This window comes from Sciurus vulgaris, assembly GCF_902686455.1.
Source record: "Sciurus vulgaris genome assembly, chromosome: 2".
NCBI lineage: Eukaryota > Metazoa > Chordata > Mammalia > Rodentia > Sciuridae > Sciurus > Sciurus vulgaris.
Genome location: NC_136462.1, coordinates 103,529,846 through 103,552,737, shown reverse-complemented (window position 1 = coordinate 103,552,737; position 22,892 = coordinate 103,529,846). Strand labels below are relative to the sequence as shown.

Here is a 22,892-nt window from a genome sequence, read left to right as displayed (position 1 = left end):
GTGGTTCCTTCTTCTCTGTCTTTAAAGGACGTTGGTGTCCTGTCCGCAGGTGGGTGCTGCTTCTTGATTGTCTTTTGGTTGGTTTGACCTAGATTTTTTTTTAGGACCCTTTAGCCCTAGGTTCAAGTAAAGCTCTTACTTTCCAATGAATGACCCAACATTGGTGTCCCCAGGACTCTTTCCTAAAGTTTCATCCTTTCTCTCAAACTTTCTATAGCCCCTCTTGGATGGAGTGCTTACCAGGACCATATTTGAGATTTTTCTCCCAGATGAGAGGAGGCTTAGAGGGAGTAAGAGAAGTGGCATCTTCAGGAGATGCTGACTCAAAAACCCTGGTTGACTTTACAAATGAGCTGCCAACTTAAGGTGTTCAGGCACAGTGGAAGTGTTTCATACAAAGCCAAAGGCAGGTGGGATGATTTAGAACTGGGATGAAGGCAGAACTTTCAGCATTGGTTTTCTGGATGTGTGCAGTGGAATCCTTGTTAGGTACTTGGTGGGTCCACATGCCTGAGTCTTAACCTTCTCTCCTTTCATTGGAATGGTTGTACTTTCATGAGGTGATATGTAAGGTTTCTTTTGAAGAACCAGTTTTATTGCTAAAGAAAATTTGCAATCGGCTAGACTAGAGCAGTTCTCTGAGGCAATGAAAGGTTGGCTGCAATGACATTATGTAGATTTCCTCAGACCTTACATAGGAGTATGGAGCTTGCTGCAAAGACATTTACGTGCTGTGGAAAAGAAGTAGCCCAAACTTAGAATAACTCTATCATATTTATAGAAGTCAGATAAGAAGGCTTCCAAACATAAGTAACCTCTGCAGTGATCTACAGTAAAATGTTCTGATGAAATGTATAATTATTCCTTATTGCTCAATTGACTGTCATAACAGGATGAAAGCAAACACATGCAGAATACATGTTCCCGGACTTCCCTGTCACTTATTGAGTGTGGCTCACATGTGCTTTTTAAAGTAATTTCATGAGTGGAAACATAAATCTATTCCCCAGTCCTCTCCCCCTTCCAAACGAAACCGAGGGAGAGGGAGGAGAGAGAGAGGGAGAGGGGAGGGAGAGGGAGAGGGCCAGCACAAATTATAGCGTTCTCAATTGATTAACATATCAATGGAATTTTCAAATAACATGTATACACTAAAAGCAGAAATAATAGCAAAGTAGCATAAGTAAACAACGTTAGTCTCTAAATTTGGTATGTAACTCATTTGTATACTTTTTCATTAAAAAAGAATGGGGAGAAAAATTAAAATTGAGTAAAGGTTTTCAGAACTCTTAAAGTATCCCCATGAATTCCAGATTTCCTCAGAACACAAATTGAAACCCATAAATTTAATGCAGCTGAATAATGACTACAATGCCTTGTTATTTAATGGTGCTTTATATTCATCTTTTTTCTTTTTTTGGTACTGGGAATTGAACCCAGGGTGCTTAACCACTGAGCCACATCCCCAGCCCTTTTTTGTATTTTATTTATAGACAGGGTCTTGCTGAGTTGCTTAGGCCTTGCTAAGTTGCTAAGACTGGCTTTGAACTTGTGATCCTCCTGCCTCAGTCTCCCGAGCTGCTGGGATCATAGGCATGTGCCACCAAGCCCCACTATCTTCATCCTCTTTAATGTGTTACCTTGGGTTTATTTTCTGAATATAAATATGATTCAGTTTTTTAACATACCTTTCTTAGAAACTAACAGAAGAAGTAGCAAAAATATAAAAACAGATTAAAAATCACAACTAATTAACTTGAATATATAGATATATACATACACACATGTATAATATACATATTATATATTATATAATTATATATAATATAATTATATATTATAATTATAATATACATAATATATACATATTATTTTGCATCTAACAAACAGGGCACACAAATTATTTTCATGTAACCACCAAAAACAGTTATAAAATAACTTAAATTTTCCCCAATTTGATATTATGCAGACCATATTTACTAATTATAATGTAATAATTAGAAATCAACAATAGTAATAATAAATAATTTTAAAAAGCTAACTGTGATCTGCCGGGTTAGTTTGAAAATTGGATGGCTTCAAGTCCATGGCTGTTCCTCAGTGCCTTTGCATAACTCAAGGCACACCTCATTCTATACACAGCTGCAGATAGAAATGCAAACAGTCAATTCTAAGACCCTGCATATGGAATAAATAGAGCAAGGAAAGATTTCTTGAGAAGCAATAAGAAGTATATCTGATTAGACTTTATCTTTAGGTAAGTTTTTTTTCCCCTTTCATTTTGATTCATCATTAAAGAATATGATATCTGGGAGCAGTTAAACATGTGTTTTAAATCAGTGGAGAGAGAACCACAGAGCCTCTAGCTGGCTGTCTATAGCTTATCAATACTTAATGGCAGGGGCTAAGAATCCTAGCATCATTATTTCACTTGTGTTAAAACATCAGGAAATGGCTTAATTAAAAAAAATGAGTTAGCATATAGTGGAAATATTCACAGGTAATAATGTCTTAAACTCATGATGAACTTAGTTTGCCGCTCTTCCATTTACATTGAAACCAAACCTGGTACAGTACTGAGAAGCACTTGGGTTTCTGAAATGGCTCCATTCCCAGATGTTGCTGCGGGTAACTCTTTTCCTTACTGGAAAAGTAGAATTTCCAGAAGACATAGTAGATTATGAGTTTACTGAAAAGGGTTGAACATCTAGAGGTTAGCATAGCAACTCGCCGTGTTCCAAGAAAAATGCGTATTCACTGACTGGCATTGTTAATATAAGGTCAGGGTTTGCACACCCAAATTGGAGATTTGGGAAAAGAACCTAGAGATGAGGGACAAGAGAGCCGGAGAAGGAGAAAAGAGAATAGATTAAGCTATGGCATAGAGTAAAGGCTGGAAGTAGGGCTTTACGATGCAGCATGAGGGTGTGGTAGGGCAGATGTTTGAAAATAGAAATAAAAGCCAGCTGGAGGAGATGGAAGTCCTATGGACTTACCTTGTACTGAGGACAGAGAACAGATCTGCTCTGATGTGGTTGGTCAGGGTGTGGGGTAGGTAAGGGAGGTGTGAAGCCATACCTGGTGTATCTTGGAGCGGTTGTAAGTATCTCTGTGTCAAACCAATATTAAAGTCAAACCAATATTAAAGTTAAACTTTGGGATAGGGTGTGTGTGATAGGAGCCTTAGCATTTATAGTCCTGTCTGTATGAGCTTACAGCACATCTTATCACAGAAAAGTAAAGTATAGTTTGTGCCTTTTGTTTGATGATCATAGCCCACTATAAAGATCATTCTTATAAGAAAACAGTGAAGACATCACCCTGGTGTGTCAATGGTTGGGTCTGGAAAGACAGGGTATTATATATTCTAGACACAATTTCTGCATGGGGTGAATAAATAAAGAATACTCATTCTCATTTTTTTGAAGAGTCAATAATAAATGAGCCTCCCTCTTTCTCAGTTACTGCCCACTCAGGGGTATTTGACTAATTGTTTTATTTTTGGGGTAGTCGTCCTCCGCAGGTCTTGCTTCTTCTAATAATTTTTTCTTAGAATGAAAGAAGTGTCATTGCTTCTTCACAAAATGAAGGGTTGCTTCTTGATTTGGTGTATTTTCCTAACAGATTAATGTCTGCCCTATGTTGCATCAGGTGAAAAACCTGAGGTGGGTGGGTTGAGACCAGCCATGTGTGTACAAGGCCTTCACAGCACGTTTCCTATTCTGGAGGACTAGTCTTGTTGGAAGCCCCGACTGCATTTTTAGAAAGGCGTTGTGTATTTTAGAATCTTGGAAACCCTCTTTCCAATTTTAAGTCCGTCGAGTGCTTCCTGGGTAGAAAACCTCTCAGTCCTCACCACAGTGGTAGTTCTGCCATTTCTAATACTTCTGCCTTTGAGTTGGGCCCAGAAATTTGATGGCACTCCAACTCAACAGCTACACATTCTACCGCTTCAGAGACTCTTAGTAGCAGAATTCCCTCTATAAACTTGAAGATATCCTATCTCTGGGTAGTTTAAGTTACTTCTCCTTTTCCATCTTTGGAATATATTTTGACTCCTTTCTTTGAGAGCTTTATAATGTTTCAATGTCATTCTTAAGATACAGCAGGAAAAACACCAGGCTTAAGGCCACAAGATCAGTGTTCAGGGCTGGGGTTGTGGCTCAGTGGTAGAGTACTTGACTGGCATGTGTGAGGCACTGGGTTTGATTCTCAGTACCACATATAAATAAATAAATAAAATAAAGGTTCATTGACAACTAAAAAAATTTTTAAAAATCAGTGTCAGGCCCTGTTTGTAATCATAGGAACAGCCATGATCTATTCATCCCCAACCTGGCCTTTTGCTACTCCCTTTATACAATTAGTTGGTGGTATTCTGCTATTTGAATTTAGAAGACTCTGACTCCAAAGTCTATGTTTCACTGCCCTCTGTGTGCCCACAAAAAGCAACCACTGATTGGGAGAGCTCCTTACACATTTTGCCTTTTTATCTAATTCTTGGTGACCACCCAGCCGACGGTGTCCTTAAAGATACACTCAGCTATGGGTTAGTCATTCCATTGCAGGGATGTATGTTTGTGTCCATGGTGGGACTTTTGCATTATTTGAGATATTACTCAGCAAATCAAATAGCCACTCCCATCCCCACTGTATTGTCTATATTTTTAAATGACCTATTGAGAGCTTTTTCCCTATTACTCTATAAAGCAAGAAGTATTGTCACAAGCTAAAGAGCAATAGCACCCGATGTTTTGGTAAATTTTCAGAATTTGTGAGTGCCTGGAGGAAACTTACAAATTAGGATATGTTTGAATGTCCTGGCAGCCTGCGGAAATTTCTATTTAATTCAACACTGTTTGCAGACTATTTGTTTTCCCTAAAAAGAATTGTGATGTTGGAATATCAACATCTGCCACAAGTTAGTCTTTTTACCTCATTTGCATGGGGAAAACTATATTTTTATGTAGCAGGTACCTTGATTTAATAAATATTTAATCAAATGATTTGAAAATTTAGATCCTGTTGGTTTTTAGCCACGAACAGCTCTTTTCAATGTCAAGAATGGATCTCTGATATTGCTACAAAATACTGTATTTATGAGAATACATTTCTAAATCATAGGTTATAGGTGAATACATAATGCAGTTAAAATCTAGTTGCAATCTTATATTATAAATTTGGATAAAATCAAACTCATCTTTCAATCAGAAGACCAGAAAGAGCCAGTTCCAATTTCCTTCTACTTTTCAAGGCTGTTATATTTCCACTTCTCTATGCCTGAGATTTTTGCACAAACAGGGTGGGTGTCAGTTCTTTGTATTCTCATGTTTCACTCTGGACCTGTCCAGGAGGGTAGAAGCATATCTACTCACATCTAAACCAGAACTGTCCACAGAGGACACAACTGTCTCCTCTTGTGGAAGTGGAGGTCCCTGCTGTGGGGTAGTGTGCATATTGCTTTTGTAGTGAAAGTAGCTCTGTTTCACCTCAGTGTATAGGATTTGCAGTGGTCTTAAGAGAATTGTAGCCAGGGCTCATTTGGTAAACAAGTTGCCCCAGCTCATCTCTTTGTACATTATGAAATGCTTCTATCCTGTCTTACTCCATGTGACTTTTCTTGCCTTGTCTGTTGTCTTTAGTTTTTGTATTCCTTCAGAACACAGGGATGGGTAAATAGTGATGTCATAAAACAAACAAACAAAGTCAATGCTTTTTAACACTAAACATAAAAACACTGATAAAATTCATATTCCTATGACTGTCATTGGTAGGTGAACATTTTTCCCTCTAAATGAATCCCTAGGTAAGGAACATTAAATTGTATAAAAGAACATGTGGCAATTCAGTTCTCAAGCATTCTGGTGTTCTGTTGCCTGAAAGTAATACTTACATTTACACATTACTATTTCTACATAGAAGTCATTTTGGGGCTGGTCACAGTGACAAATGCCTGTAATCCCAGTGGCTCTGGAGGCGGAGGCAGAAGGATCACAAGTTCAAGGCCAGTCTCAGCAATTTAGCGAGACCCTAAGCGCACACACACATACAAAGATAGGACTAAGGATTTAGCTCAGTGGTAAAGTGCCCACAGCATTTTAGGATTTTGGACTAGGGAAAATGAAGTCCATAAGTTACAGAGGAATACTGTGATATTAGATTAACCATTTTAAATATTCAAAACATTTCAGGTACCAAAATTCTTTACAATAGATCCTATGTTTCTTTTTCTCTTCCTCCCTCTTCACCCTCTCTCTTGTGGTACTGAACTATATCCCTGGCACTATTTATGTTTTATTTTGAGACTCCCTAAATTGCTGAGGGATTTGTGATTCCCTTGCCTCAACCTCTCAAGTTGCTGGGATTAGAGGTGTGCATCACTGTGCCTGGCTTTATCTTCTCTTTCTAAAAATTTCTTTTTGTTCTCTATTGAGCTTCGTGTATTTATTCCTTTCACATTTTCTTCACACATGTGCCACATGACTTGTGCATGTATCTGCAGGGGAAAAGCCATATGGGGGTCTGAATTTGGGTGCCATGTTGCATTGTGAGAGAAGTTTAACACGTTCATGAGGATTGACCTCTTTGAAAACCCAAAGGCAGGTCTATTCACTGAGAGAGGTTAAATTGGGATGCAGCTTTAAGTGTAAGGTCTGAGGTGGAGAAGGGGTGAGAAGATGTATTTTCATGTTGAGGGTAACTGCCTTGGCTCCCCACTATACCATGGCACCAAGTGCATAATGGGTATTCAGTAGGTATTTATTGAATGCACAGATGAGTGAGACAGCCAGAGGAGGTATCTTTATAGAGAACTTGAGGCAGTAGCAGGGTAAATAATCTTGCTTTAAGAGGAAAATACTAAAGGGTTGAGCAAATCTATATGGAAATGAAAGCTTTTATGATTTTTCTGTTTTCTTACCATTTTGAAACCATAGGAAAGAAAGACTCAAACAAAGAAAATTTATGGGAGATACTAGTATTCAGAAGAGTCACTTTAAAAAAATTGCTATTTTTTAAAAATAGCAAGTCCCCAATTCATAAAGGTCTCTTTGGGGGAACCTGGCCAAAGAAAGGGCATTTTGATAGAAGGACTACAAAAGCGGAAGTGCAGCAGATCCCCACCCCAACATCTCTGAGTCCAAACTTCAGTCATAAAGCAATTTGTTATTATAACTGCTGGCACTTCTAATAGCTCTCTCTTTTTTTTAAAATTTATTTTTATTGTAAACAAATGGGATACATGTTGTTTCTGTTTGTACATGGAGTAACAGCATACCATTTGTGTCATCATACATTTACATAGGATAATGATGTTTGATTCATTGTTATTTTTTCCCTTCCCCCCCACCCCTCCCACCCCTCGTTTCCCTCTATACAGTCCCTCCTTCCTCCATTCTTGCCCCCCTCCCACCCCCCATTATGTGTCATCATCTGCTTATCAGTGAGATCATTCACCCTTTGGATTTTTGAGATTGGCTTATCTCACTTAGCATGATATTCTCCAATTTCATCCATTTGCCTGCAAATGCCATAATTTTATCATTCTTTATGGCTGAGTAATATTCCATTGTATATATATACCACAGTTTCTTTATCCACTCATCAACTGAAGGACATCTAGGTTGGTTCCACAATCTGGCTATTGTGAATTGAGCAGCTACGAACATTGATGTGACTGTATCTCTGTAGTATGCTGATTTTAAGTCCTTTGGGTATAGGCCAAGGAGTGGGATAGCTGGGTCAAATGGTGGCTCCATTCCAAGTTTTCTAAGGAATCTCCACACTGCTTTCCAGAGTGGCTGCACTAATTTGCAGTCCCACCAGCAATGTATGAGTGTACCTTTTTCCCCACATCCTCACTAACACCTATTGTTGCTTGTGTTCTTGATAATAGCCATTCTAATTGGGGTGAGATGGAATCTTAACGTAGTTTTGATTTGCATTTCTCTTATTACTAAAGATGGTGAACATTTTTTCATATGTTGTTGATTGCTTGTAGATCTTCTTCTGTGAAGTGTCTGTTCACATCCTCAGCCCATTTGTTGATTGGGTTATTGGTATTCTTGGTGTAAACTTTTTTGAGTTCTTTATATATTCTGGAAATTAGTGCTCTATCTGAAGTATGAGTGGCAAAGATATTCTCCCACTCTGTAGGCTCTCTCTTCACATTGCTGATAGTTTCCTTTGCTGAGAGAAAGCTTTTTAGTTTGAATCTATCCCAGTTGTTGTTCCTAGTTTTTATTTCTTGTGCTATGGGAGTCCTGTTAAGGAAGTCTGATCCTAGACCAACAAGGTGAAGATGTGGACCTACTTTTTCTTCTATAAGATGCAGGGTCTCTGGTCTGATTTCAAGGTCCTTGATCCATTGTGAGTTGAGTTTTGTGCAGGGTGAGAGATAGGGGTTTAGTTTCATTCTGTTGCATATGGATTTCCAGTTTTCCCAGCACCATTTGTTGAAGAGGCTATCTTTTCTCCATTGCATATTTTTGGCACCTTTGTCTAGTATGAGAAAATTGTATTTATTTGGGTTTGTGTCCGTGTCCTCTGTTCTGTACCATTGATCTACCTGTCTATTTTGGTGCCAATACCATGCTGTTTTTGTTACTATTGCTTTGTAGTATAGTTGAAGTTCTGGTATTGTGATACCCCCTGCTTCGCTCTTTCTACTGAGGATTGCTTTAGCTATTCTGAGTTTCTTATTCTTCCAGATGAATTTCATGATTGCTTGCTCTATTTCTGTAAGGTACATCATTGGGATTTTAATTGGAATTGCATTGAATTTGTATAGCACTTTTGTTAGTATGGCCATTTGGACAATATTAATTCTGCCTATCCAAGAACATGGGAGATCTTTCCATCTTCTAAGGTCTTCCTCAATTTCTTTATTCAATGTTTTGTGGCTTTCATTGTAGAGATCTTTTACCTCTTTGGTTAGATTGATGCCCAAGTATTTTATTTTATTTTTTTTTTTGAGGCTATTGCAAATGGAGTTGTTTTCCTCATTTCCCATTCAGCTGTTTCATTGCTTGTGTATAAAAATGCTTTAGATTTATGCGTGTTGATTTTATAGCCTACTATTTTGCTGAATTCATTGATGAGGTCTAGAAGTTTTCTGGAGGAGTTTTTTTGGATCCTCTAAATATAGAATCATGTCATCAGCAAAAAGTGACAGTTGGTCTGGGGGTCCTGGCGACAGGGAGCAGTCAGTCGATGTGAGGGCTCCAGAGGCAGGGAGTGATCAGTCGGGCTGAGGAATCCTGGAGATGGGGCTCAGTCAGTCTGGCCAGGGGTCCTACAGGGCCTGGCTGTTGTCTCAAAATGGCAGCAGCCACGTGTAATCAAACCTGCAGTTACTGTGACAGAGAACTTCCAGGCAACAGCAGGCAGCTGGTGCTCCACTGGCGGTCGGCAATCAGTTTGCTGACTGTTGTGGGACGATCGGGAGGGGAACCTCGAGCGTTGGGTGATGGATAAGTGTAAGGCAGGTGATGGACAGGCGAGAGGCAGGCAAATGGCTGATGATAGGCGCCTGACAGTGAGCAATCTGCACTCAAAAAAGGTGTCGATATGCTGGCTGACTGCAGGTCACATCACAGCAGACAAATGGGGTAAACAGCTGGGGATCGATAAGCAGCAAAAACTGACTCACCAAGAAACAGATATCTTCTGCTTAAAACCGGAGTTACGGAGCGAAAAGGAATGCAGCCTCCTCTCGTCCACCATCTTGTGAGGAGCCCCTGATAGCTCTCTTAAAAAAAAAAAAAAAAAAAAAAAGAAAAAAAAATTTTTTTTTTTTTTAGTTGTTGATGGACCTTTATTTTATTCATTTATTTATATGTAGTGCTGAGAATTGAACCCAGTGCCTCACACATGCTAGCTAAGTGCTGAGCCGCAACCCCAGCCCCTTCTGATAGTTTTTGATTTCTGATTCAAAGCAACTAAAATAAGGTTTCTGGCTCTGAAGGACAGAGCAAAAATATGTTAGAAAAGGATTGGATACTTTAAAAAAAAAAAAAAAAAAGTATTGCAATTTTGGAGACTTGGAACCTAGCCCAGCCCCATTGCTAACTTAACTGGTTTGTTTCAGATCTTTCATTTTCCTTCTCTGGGTTTATCTCCTCCTCTGTAAGGACATAGAGCATTCAACTGATGAAAACTCCCAGCTCTGAAAGTGCCAAAAATCACACAGATAAAACTCAGATATTAGAATGCCAAAGTACCTTTTTTTGATGGATAGAGACACCCAAAATGATTATACCTAAGTTGAATTTCTATGATTTTTCTGAAGCTGTTAACACTTTAGCTAATAAAAAGTTTCAATGACTGAAAACAGAACAAGCCACATGCTTACATTTTTCTGTGGATTATCTCACTTAGTCCTTAAAATAATCCAGTGAGGTTATTAATGTTGTCAACTCCATCCATTTTACAGTTGAAAGAATGGGACTTAATTTAAAGAATTTGGACCAGATCATACAGAGTGGAGGAGTCAGAATTTGAACCCAATCCTCTATGTCATCGCACTGAGAACATATCACTCTTTCTGTGGTGTAAATCTTGTACAAATTACCTTTAAGGATGATGATCAGATAAAATTATGTCTAGTACTGTTTGTGACACATGGTAGCTATTCAGTTAATATTATCTCTCCCCTTTTTTACTCTCTTTACTAAATACAGGCAATTGAGGGAAATTTATCTTTCAAAAAGTGGCTGATCTAGCTAGTGTAGTTTAGAATGATTCTGCCTAATGATAGGAGAGCCTAAGGTTGGATTCTATGACTTTAACATGAAGCCTCATGGAGAATTTGAGCTACTGTGTGGGTGTTTGTGTGTGTGTGTATGAGAGAGAGACAGAGGGAGAGAGAGAGAGAGAGAGAGAGAGAGAGAGAGAGAGAGAGAGAGAGAGAATCCTTCTCCTTTCTTCTTAATTGAGGTCATTTCCTTCTTATTCCCTGAAAAACAATTAAAATATGTTTTATTTTTTAAATAAGGAAGAAGATCCCTGACTTTCTGTCACCAGGCAGCTGTCACCACACAGAACATGTTGAGGAGGAAGTGGGTGTTCCTTGCTTTCTATTGTTAGTCTGATGAGAGTGAGGGTGGAGAGCACTTTGGAAAAATATTTGTGTAAGGAGGAGAGACAGAAGTGAGCTGAAGGAGAAAGTCTTTTGTGTGTCCCAAACTGGGGGCACCTTGATTTCTTAGAAGACAATTCCTTGAGGTATTTAGACATGATTTCCTCAAGGAGTATAGTATTTAAATGTTACCTCAGGTTCAAGTGCTTTTAACAGGTCATTATATTCTATTTTTTTCACTTCTTAGTTCAGGAACTCAGTGTACTTTCTTATGATTCTAGGAAAGGAAGGAATATTGCCTGCATGTTGACCCATGGAAGATGGAGTGCTAGATGCTGCTGTTGATAGAGCTAATATTTATATAGACTTACTGTGTGCCAGGCACTGTTCTAAACTTTATATACTAGCTCAATCCTTGCAACAGTTCTCTGAGAGAGTTTTACTATTTTGCTTCATCAAAAAGTATTGATGGAACTTTCTTGATCTCACTAGAAGATGCTAATGGAAGTTTTTTCACACAACTATATCTCTAGTGACACCTGATTTATGAGAGCAATTGCAAATTGTCCTGCACTGTAAGACTATGAAATATAAAATGCACCCCAGTTTTAAAGAAGTTAAAATAAGAAACTATATATATGTATGTTTGAATTAATAAAATAGGGAAAAAGAAAATGTGGCATATATATGCAATGGATTACTATAAAAAAGTGAAATCCTGTCATTTGCAACAATATGGATAGAACTGGAGGAGTTATGTTGAGCCTGGCACAGGATGACAAGTACCACATGATCTTACTCATGTGGAATATAAGATGGTTGCTCTCTTACAAGCTGAAAGTAGAACAGCAAGTTACCAGAGGCTGAGGACAGGTCGATCAGTGAGTACTAAGTTGCAGTTAGATAGAAATAAGGAGTTTTGTGTGCTATTGCATAGTAGAGTGAACATAGATAACAACAATGTACTATATATTTCAAAAAGCTAGAAGAAAGTGTTTTTTAAATATTTTCACTATAAAGAAATGATAAATATTTGAGGAGATAGATGTATTTACCTTGGTTTAAACATTACATAGTGTACATACATGTATCAAAAATCATACGTGACCCTGTAAATCTGTACACACTTATGTAAAAAATGAATTTAATCAAGAAGAATTAATAAATAGGATACCACTCTCATTTTACAGAAGAGGAGCCTGAGGCAAAATGGGTTAAATAAATTTTCCAAAGTTATATGATGGCGTTTTAATCTACAGAGTTTGGTCCAAGAGTCCTTGCTGTAGGCTTTCATTATTTTCCCTCTCTACTGTACTTTGACTTTGAACCCATTCTACTGTACTTTGACCAAGAATTGTGCCAAACCGCTAGGTGCAGTGGTCCACACTTCTAATTTCAGTGACTCAGGAAGCTGAGACATAAGTTCAAAGCCAACTTCAGCAATTTACCGAGACTCTAAGTAACTTAGTGCGACCCTGTCTCAAAAAAAAAAAAAAGGGTTGTGGATGTGACTTAGTGATTAAGTACCTCTGAGTTTAATCTCTGGTACCTCCCTGCCTAAAAAAAAAAAAAAAAAAAAAAGTTTTGTATGTAGAACTACTTTAATTTAGCCTTTTAATCTAAATTAATATGAACCCATCAAATTCTTTTGAACAAATATAAGCTTACTAAAATGGATGAGAGTATTTTATATGGATTTGGATTTGTTTTTAAGTGGATTGAACTCTTCTGAAATAGAGGTATCTATTTAAAATGAATTGTAAATGGTCAGAAGCAGCCTTGGGAAGACCAGAATTTATTTGAAAATGATCCTTGTTGACTTAATAAACTACTCTGAACAAATTAACTATCTTTTGTGCTAGAAAAGTGTGTTTTGAGCTGACCAGAGACAATTTTAGAAATTGTTCTGGGCCTTTAGAGCCAGTCTGAATGTCCAGCATAGGAAGGGAGTGAGTCAACATTTACTGAGAACTAGTATATGCTAAGTGTTGTTCTGAGCCTTCTACAAACGGTATTTCCTTCAATCTTCAGAACAATTGTATGAGGTAGTGAGTGTTATCTTCCTTTTTGTAGAATGGAAACCTAGATATCTAAGGCTCAGAGATGTCCAAGTAGTTGGTAGATGGGAGATTTGGGATTCAGACTCGGTTCTGCTTGACTCCATGTGTCTTATTTGTAAGGTATCATACCACAGCTCACTTTAAAGCCCACTATGCCTTAAGAAGAAAATGAGCAACTGATGTGAAGCTTTGGGTAGGATAGATATTGTACTGTGAATCAGGAGATCGAAGTACTAGGCTGTGCAGATTAGTTAACCTTTTTGGGTTCTGTGTTATCCTATAGAAAACCAAACTTAGATTGCATTATTTTGTTTCCTTTTCTCTGCATTCTTCTTCTGCCCTCGTCTTCACATACTGATCAAACACCTATTTTCTTTCCTTAGGATTAGAAAGTTACACCCAGCCAGGCATGGTGGCGAATGTCTATCATCCCAGTGGCTCAGGAGGCTGAGGCAGGAGGATCATGAGTTCAAAGCCAGCTTCAGCAAAAGCGAGGCACTAAGCAACTCAGACTCTATCTCTCAATAAAGTACAAAACTGGGCTGGGGATGTGGCTCAGTGGTCGAGTAACCCTGAGTTTAATCCCTGGTACAAAAAAAAAAAAAAAAAAAAAAAAAAAAAAAAAAGTCAAATTCAGAGAGTCAGAGGTGTATTTATTTTAAAATTGAGAAGAAAAAAAAAGGCATCTGCTGTCTGAAAAGTACAAACTATGACTAATGTTAATAGTATCTAAATCTTTGAGTTGTGGAACTTGTTTAGTTTTCCCTTTATGATGCCTTGGTTAGCATTTTAACATGAGTAGAAAACAAAACTCAAAGATCACTAGCAGATTTACCTGTATGCTTCTTCACCTATGAAAATTAAATACATTTAATTATTGATATAACAGAAATAGTTTCATCCAAGGCTTTGAATTCCACTCAAATGGATTTTGAGAATTCTAGAATATTGATGCCATTGGTAATAACATTTTCTCCTGTTTTAATTGATACAAAAACATAGAAATGTCCAACTTTTCCACAATTAAGAGAGGAAATAAGGTAGCCACAGTGTGTTTTCTTTCACATTCTTATTGCAGGATTGGAGTTGCTTTCTGCTTCAATTTGAGGGGAGCTATACCCCTCTCCCCGCTTTCAATTCTTAACTCTTATTTTGGAATAACTTGGAACCAAGTGAAGTGCTATGATGGCCTTGTTAGGATGTTTATACTCAACCAGGAAAAATCCGACTTTTATTTCTTAAATACTGTGAAGGATCTTTTAGAGAGGATTTCTGTTGCATGTCATTAATACTGGTGACCCACACATGCATACAGAACCTATTAACATGGGAAGCTCTCCTTTATAAAGTGCCACCCTGCATAGTGTGCAAATAGACCTAGGAATGTTTGTAGAGGCTCTGCCCATATCCACTGGTCAGTCATGTCTGAGACGGGAGGTCCCAGATCTGCACTAAGGCTCTCTAAGGAAGTACCTTGCAGTGACTCTTGGATGTCAGCATTAGGATTTTTGAGCATAAGGTAAGTTACTAAGTTGAGGATGGGTTGGGGGAGGCAATCGTGATATCTATAGAAACCAACCTCTAGAAAGCTTTGAGTATTAGAGCAAAGTTTCAGAATATGGGCCTTTGTGGAAAAGACAAGGAGAGAAAAATCACCATCATCTAATAGAGGGCCTCTGGCCTGTGTGTGGACTGGTAAATATGGGCATTTGAATGGGCAAGTAGACTTGTCTCTGGCAATAGGATAGCTGGATATTTTTCTAATTTTCAGGAGAGTTTATTGGCATTAGAAGTGGAAGGATAAAAATAAATAGAGCTTCACCAGGGAGAGACTTCATTTCTAGTTGGACTGATATTTTGGATTGGCATCTATTTTGGAGAGGGAGAGGGAAAAGAGAGGGAGAGGGAGAGGGAGAAGAATGCAAAACGATGATTGCAAAGGACCCAACACAACCATGGTTAGGTACTGCTGGTGCAAACAAAATTTTCTTCTTTAAGGTGGACTTTTGTTTTAGTCAATACTGAGAAACTGAGTTTTCAGCAGTTTTTGTTAGAATACCATGGTGTAGGGGTAGGTAAATGAGCCCTTAGCTACAGACCTGTGGTATCTGAGTACTAACAGCCCCAATATGGAACTCAGTTCTCAAGTAAACAGTAATATTCCAGAGAAGTCTGATTTAGTAAATAGTACATATTAATAATGCATAAAGAAGCCACAAGTCAAATTTTACTTATGAATTAGCAATGTCTTGAAGGAACTTTAATAACATGTGAAAATGAATAGGATAAATGAAATTGCGTAGTTGTCAAAAAAAGAGAAGCCAGTGATCTAGGGCTAGGAAACTGAAAAAGGAGGGAGAATTGGAACCACTTCCACTCCAAGAATTTCTAAGATACCTTAAAATATTATCCTTCCTCCTTTCTCTTATCAGTTTTTGTTCTGTATGGTCTGTAGATAATAGTGATTATTATCTTATTACTGATTTTCATTCTCACTGGTACTATAATAGGTATGTTAAATGAAAACTAAACTTATTTACAATTTCAGTAGCATCTCATTTAGGTCCTCATGGAAAGTGAACACTATATAACCCTCTCTTCACTGAATGCCTAGACACATAGGTTTTACATAGAAGCACTTGTTGAACTGAATATTAAGTAGCTACTTTGTTACTGAATAACTCACTATTTTCTAATAAACTAATAAAAATGCATTTGTTTGTATTTTTCAGGTGAATCACTGAGTTCTTCATTATGTCTGATGGAGATTATGATTACCTCATCAAGTTTTTAGCTTTGGGAGATTCTGGAGTAGGGAAGACCAGTGTACTTTACCAGTACACAGATGGTAAATTTAATTCCAAATTTATCACGACAGTGGGCATCGATTTTAGGGAAAAGAGAGTGGTAAGTCCTATATCCTTCTATACAAAAATATAATCTCTGAGTAAACATTTGCCTGTTCAGTTTACCTCATAGGAATTAGGAGGACAAAGGTTGGGATCTAAAATTAAAGGGTACCTATGAAAGTGTGTTCCATTCAATCCAGGCAACAGGATTGAGAAGGCTATGCTGAAGGATGCATATAAAACAAGCAGACAAAGTAAAAGTGAGCAGTTTTTTCAAATTTTCCCTTGGTTCTCTTTTGGCCCATATCCTCCCTTGGAAACCCCACAAAGTTATTTGTGTACCTTTGTAAACCCTGCCAACCACCCTCCTCCACATACCCCCGTATTGCAGGTAGGTGTATCTTTTACCTTTGGTAGCTTATAATTTTAAATGGCATTTATCTTAATTAAAGCCTCAGCAATTCCACATGGAACACTGAGTGATGGAACTCATCACTATGGCCCAGAGGATGAAATTAGAACAGGAGTGGGAAATGCTAGTGGTGGACATGATGCTCTGTGGAATGATAAGGGGAGAGGTTTTGTTTATACGTATATACAAACACATATATACATTTATGTATACATATGTGCATGTACATATATGTACATAATATGTATATATACATATAATAAGCAAAATTCATATATATTTTTAGAGAATTACAAGACCGCAAGTTATTTTAGGGAAAGTAGGAGGTCATTGTGTCATAGTTGCAGAGTAGGAAGATGACCATGGACTACATTTTTGCTGAAAAAATCTGGTGACCATGAATCAGATCAAGTTGTCAGGAGATTAATGAGAATAGCCCTTCCATGAAGCGTGTTCTACCAGGGGAGTTACAAGGTCCCTGGCTTCCAGGACAGAAGCATTAATTTCCTTTTACCCACTCTAGGTCTTTTTCCTTACTACCAGAAAGTCTTATAGAGACTTAGACCCACTAGGTAAGAAAAGGATCCTAATTAGATTTTTAGTGTTGACATATAATTAACTAGAGTTATAGGTTCTTCACCTGCAGACTCACCCAAGCCCAGGTTGTGTATTGTGTAGTTCGGCCTACAGTGATTGTGTCTGTACTAATCATGAACAGAGTTTTTTTCTTATCATTATTACCTCAATAATGCAGTATAGCAACTGTATTTCATAGTATTAATATTGTATTGGGTATAATAAGTAATCTAGAGAGGATTTAATGTATTTGAAAGGATATATGTAGGTTATGTGCGGATACTACACCATTTTATGTGATAGACTGAACATTTGTGGCTTTTGGTATCCTTGAGAGTCCTGGAAACCAGTGTCTGCAGATGCTGAGGAATGACTGTATATGTATATAAAAACTTTTGCTACTTCTCATTTTATAACTTTGTTTTTGTTTAAAAATAGATTTGTTGATATGCAGAGCATAATAAGCAAAATTATGTATTTGAGGTGTAGATTTCAATATTTTTAAGCATATTCAGAATGTGTAACCATCACAACTATTTAAATTTAGAAACCCCATACCTGTTAGTAGTCTTTCCCCATTCCTTCTGCCCATCAGCCACTTTGTATCTGTTCTCTTTGGATTTGCATATTCTGGATATATTATATAACAGAGTCATGTAATATGTGGCCTTTTATATCTGGGTTCCCACACTTAGCACAGTGTTTTTAAGGTTTGTCCTTCTTTTGGCATGTATCAGGACCTCATTCCTTTTTACGTCTGCATAATATTCCACTGACCTATTGATGGTCATTTTCAATTATTTCTCTTTATCTATTATGTGCAATGCTTCTATTAACATTAATACTGAATGTTTTGTAGGTGGGTATATGTTTTAAATTCTCTTGGAAATATGCCTAGGAGTGAAATTTTTGGCATATGATAATTTTTAGAGAATGTCTATATTCTTTCAAAGGTTCTTTACCATTTTGCATTCTTACCAGTCAATATATGAGGGTTCCAGTTCCTCCACATTCTCCCCAACACTGGTTCTATTTCTATTTGGTTCTAACCATTCTTATCTGCATTATATGGATATGTAATATATATGATTATTCCATGTTGTGCATTATAAATATGTTTATAAATATCAATTATAAGTAGAAAAAGAATCAAAGCTAAAACAGTTCTAAGGAGGAAATTTATAGCTTAAAATACCTATATTGTTAAATAATATCTCATCAATAATTTAACCTTCTACCTTAAGAAACCAGAAACAAAGGAATAAGCTAAATCCAAAGCAAGCACAGGGAGATAATAAAGATTAGAGTGGAGCTGGGTGAGGCAGTGGCATAGTCCTATGATCATAGCAACTTGGGAGGCTGAGTCAAGAGGATCACAAATTCAAAACTGGCCTCAGCAACTTAGTGAGGCCCTAGGTAACTTAGTGAGACCTATGGCTGGGGATGTGACTCAGTGGTCAAGCAGTTAAGTACCCCTGGGTTCAATCCCTGGTACCAGAAAAAAAAAAAAAAAAAAAGAAATAGAAAAAGATTACAGTGGAAATAAATAGATCTTTTTCTTGAAAACATCAGCTAAATACTAAAATAAAAAAAGGACAACTCTACCAATCTTATATAAATAAAAAGTTTGTGAAGAAATACTATAAATAACAGAGTGCCAACAAATTAGATAATATAGAAATAGATGAATAATTTTCTTTCTTTCTTTCTTTCTTTTTTCTTTTTTTCTTTTCTTTTTTTTTTTTTTTGCGGTGCTAGGGATTGAATCCAGGGCCTTGTACTTACAAGTGAAGTACTCTACCAGTTGAGCGATCTCCCCAGCCCAGATGAAGAATTTTCTACACACAAATGACTGAAACCTATTTAAGAATCTAAGTTGACTTATAACCAGTAAGGTGATTGAATTAGCCATCAGTTTCTCACAAAGGGAAGTCCAGGCCCAACTTGTTTATTGATGAATTTTATCAAATGCTTAAAAAGGAACCAATCCTTCCCAAGCTCTTCTAAAATATAAAAAAGGTGGAAACCTTCCCAACTCATTTTATGAGGCCAGTATTACCCTGATACCAAACTCAATAAAGACATTCTGAGGGTGGGGATAAAAACTACAGAATAATGTCCCTGCTGAATATAGACACCAAGATACTAGCAAACACAATCCAGCCACATTTTAAAAGGATTACATATCCTGAATAAGTGGAATTTATCACAGGAACAGGAAGGTTGTTTTGCCACAAAAAAATCAATTGATGTACCTTATTAAGAAAATTAATAAATAAAACTACATGCTCATTTCAGCAGACATAGAATAAATCCTTGACATATCCAATACCATTTCATGATAAAATACCCAATGAATTGGAATTGAAGGGAATGTCTTCAACCTGCTAAAGGCCTCTGAAAAAAACCATGGCTTTTAGTATACTTGGTGAGCATTTGAATCACTTCTATTCAAATTTTTACTCGGGGTTCTTGCTACAGCAGTTAGTTAAGAAAAAGAAAACATCCAATTGGAAAGGAAGAAATAAAATAGCATATAACATGATCTTGTACATAGAAATCTTAAGGAATAAATATACACAAACAAACAAAAAGACTACTAGAACTACTAAACAAGTACTCATGCAGTATACAAGATTAATTGACAGATAAATTATATGTCTATGTATTTCACAGTGAACAGTTTAAAAATGAAACTAAGAAAACAATTTACAATAGCATCTAAAAATTCAAATATTTAAGAATAAATTTAAAACAAAAGTGCAAAATGAATACTCTGAAAACTTCAAAATATTGTGAAAAGAAATTTTAAAAGCTCAAAATGATGGGAAAAAAATTCCATGTTCATGGATCAGAAGACTTTGTATTGTGCAGATGGCATTACTCTCCAAACTGATCCATAAATTTGGTTCAATCCTATCAGAATCCCAGCTGGCTTCTTTACAGAAATTGCAAAATTAATCCTAAAATTCATATGGAATTGCCAGAGACCCAAAACAATCTTGAAAAAGAAATGAATTGAAGGACTCATACTCCCCAATTTCAAAACTTACTATAAAGCTATGGTAATTAAAATAGTGTGGTATTGTGCTGGGGTTGTGGCTCAGGGCTAGAGTGCTTGCCTTGTATGTGTGAGGCACGGGTTTGATCCTCAGCACCGCATTAAAAAAAATAAATCAAGTAAAGGTACTGTGTCCATCTACAATTAAAAAAATATAAAATTTTAAAAAATGGTATGGTCTTAGCATCAGGTTAGAGATATAGATGAATACAATAGAATTCAGAGTATAGAAATAAGCCTTTACATTTATGGTCAATTAGTTTTCAATTAGGGTATCAAGACCATTCCAGTGGGAAGAGAATAATCTTTTAAACAAATGATGTTGGTATAATTGGACAGTCACATGCAAAAGAGTGAGTGTGAACCCCTGCTTGCACCGTATCCAAAATTAACACAAAATGGATTAGGGACCTGAATGTAAGAGCTAAATCCATTTTACTTATATATTCGTTAAAACACACACACACGCACACACGTACACACAAAAAAAACCCCCCACAAAACTTTAAATCCCAGTCTAACTCCTAACTCTTTCACTGGCCTTCAATTTATTTTTTATTCAACAAGTTTTTAATGCTGTGTTTTTGTTTTCATTCACCTCAGAGTATTTTGTAGTATCCCTCATAGTTCTTCCTTGACTCCTTGATTATTTAAGAGAGTGCAGTTTAATGTCTACTTATTTGCAAATTTTGTAAATTTTTCTTTCTTATTGATATCTAATTCTATTCCATTGTGGTTGGAGAACATACTTGGTATAATTTCAGTCATTTGAGTTTATTGAGGCTTGTTTCATGGCCTAACATATGGTCTGTCCTTGAGAATGTTTCATGTGTATCTGAAAAGAAAGGGTCTTTTCTGTTGTTTGGGTGGGTCGAGTGGTTTATAGACGTCTGTTATGTCTAGTTGATTTACAGTGTTTTTCAAGTATCCTATTTCCTCATTGACCCTCCTAATTATTCTCTGATTAAAAATGCAGTGTTTTAGTATTTAAATATTATTGTTCAGTTGTCTATTTTTCCCTTTTTATTCCTTTATCTTCTTGATGGGTTGACCCTTATATCATTATAATATATCCTTCTTTGTTTCTAATAACAATTTTGGTCTTGATATTTCTTCTGTATGATATTATTATTGTCACTCCAGCTCTATTTTGCCTACTGTTTGCATACTGTATTTTTTACCCATCCTTTTATTTACAATCACTGTGTCATTGAATGCAAAGTGTCTTTCTTATAGTAGTATATAATTGTATCATTTTAAAATCTGTTCTGTTAATCTCTGCGACTTATTTGGAGTTTTTAATTTGTTTACATTTAATGTAGTTACTGATAAAGGAGAATTTGTGTCTTCCATTTTGCTGCTTACTTTTTATGTCTTAAGTCTTCTTTTTGCCTCAATTTTTCTATTACAGCCTTATTTTGTGTTCAGTAGATATTTTCCAGTGTACCATTTTAATTTCCTTTTCATTTGTTTACTCTATATTATTATTTTTCTCCTTAATTCCTGTGGGTATTACAATTGTCATCTTAATTTTTAATGATTTTGTTTTTATTACTATTAAGGTATCTTCAGTACTGTACAGATCTTTGATTTTATTTAGTTTCACTTTCTCTTCTGCTTTCTGCTGTCATTGTCATACAAATTATATCTCCATAAACTTGGTGTCTATCAACACAGATTTAGAATTATTGCCAAATGCAGTTGTATTTTAATCAGATGGAAAAAAAGAGTTACAAACAAAAATATATTTGGACTGTCTTTCATATTTACTTATGTAATTACTTTTACTGGTATTCTCTATTTCTTTTTATGGATTTGAATTACCATTGACTGTTCTCCTAGCTTGGTCTCAAGAATTGTCTTTAGTATTTCTTGTAGGGCAGGTCTGTTAGTGATGCATTTTCTGTTTTGTTTGAAAAAGTCTTAATTTCTCCTTCAGTTTTAGGGGATAGCTGTAAAAGGATGTAGATTTCTTGGTTAGATAATCTTTTCAGCACTTTAAAAACCATAGTTGTCTGCGATGCTTTTCATTTTTTGTCATTCTGTTTTCTTTCTGTTCTCAGACTGGATAATCTTAATTGACCTATCTTCAAATTTATTGATTATATTTTTCTGTCAGTTCAGATCTGCTATTGAGCCCTTCTAGTGAACTTTGCATTTCAGTAATTGATCTTTCCTTTCTTCCTTCAGTCCTCTCTCCCTCTCCTTTATTCCCATTCATCTTCCTTCCCTCCTTCCTTCCTTCCTTTTGTCCTCTACCACTGAGCTAAATTCCAGCCCCAGTAATTGTACTTTCAATTCCAGAATTTCTGTTCACTTGTTTTTATATCTATCTCCTTATTGCTATTCTCTATTTAGTAAGTCATTGTTTCATACTTTTTCTTTTTCATTCTTTCTTCTTCTTTTGTGTGTGTGTGTGTGTGTGTGTGTGTGTGTGTGTGTGTGTGTGGTGCTGGGGATTGAACCCAGGGCCTTGTGCTTGCAAGGCAAGCACTCTACCAACTGACCTATCTCCCCAGCCCTCTTTTTCATTATTTAGGCATAGTTGCCTTTAGTTCTTTGAACTTATTTCAAATGGCTGATGTAAAGTCTTTGTCTTTAACACCTGAGTTTCCTGAGGAATAGTTTTGATTGGTTGTTTTTTTCCCCTGTGTATGAGCTATCTTTTCCTGTTTCTGTGTTTGTCTTATAAATTTTGTTGAATACTGGACATTTAAAATAGTGTGATGTGGTAACTCTAGAAATCAGCTTCCTACCCCCTTTTGGGTTCCTTGTGTTTACTGTTCATGTATTCTGTCTTACTCTTTACTTCTTGCTTGAGAAGAGCCTCAAGGTCAGTCAGAGGTGAGATATTAGG

The 22,892-nt window shown here is 36.6% G+C and overlaps 1 protein-coding gene across 8 annotated transcripts in view; it reads left to right on the top strand.

The window, feature by feature from the left end:
• The window catches only part of RAB27A (RAB27A, member RAS oncogene family), an 81,950-nt gene that overhangs the window by 36,073 nt on the left and 22,985 nt on the right, over positions 1-22,892 (top strand). For 5 of the 8 annotated variants that reach the window (XM_079129993.1, XM_079129994.1, XM_079129996.1 and 2 more), the window contains one exon: positions 15,870-16,044. The exons of 1 other annotated variant lie outside the window; for it this stretch is intronic. In XM_079129993.1, coding sequence (XP_078986119.1) covers positions 15,892-16,044 — 153 coding nt within the window. In that variant the 5' untranslated portion in view covers positions 15,870-15,891. Of the gene's footprint in view, positions 1-11,814; positions 11,959-15,869; positions 16,045-16,186; positions 16,247-22,892 lie in introns of those variants that run through there. 2 more of the 8 variants (XM_079129998.1, XM_079129999.1) reach the window with 2 other exon arrangements.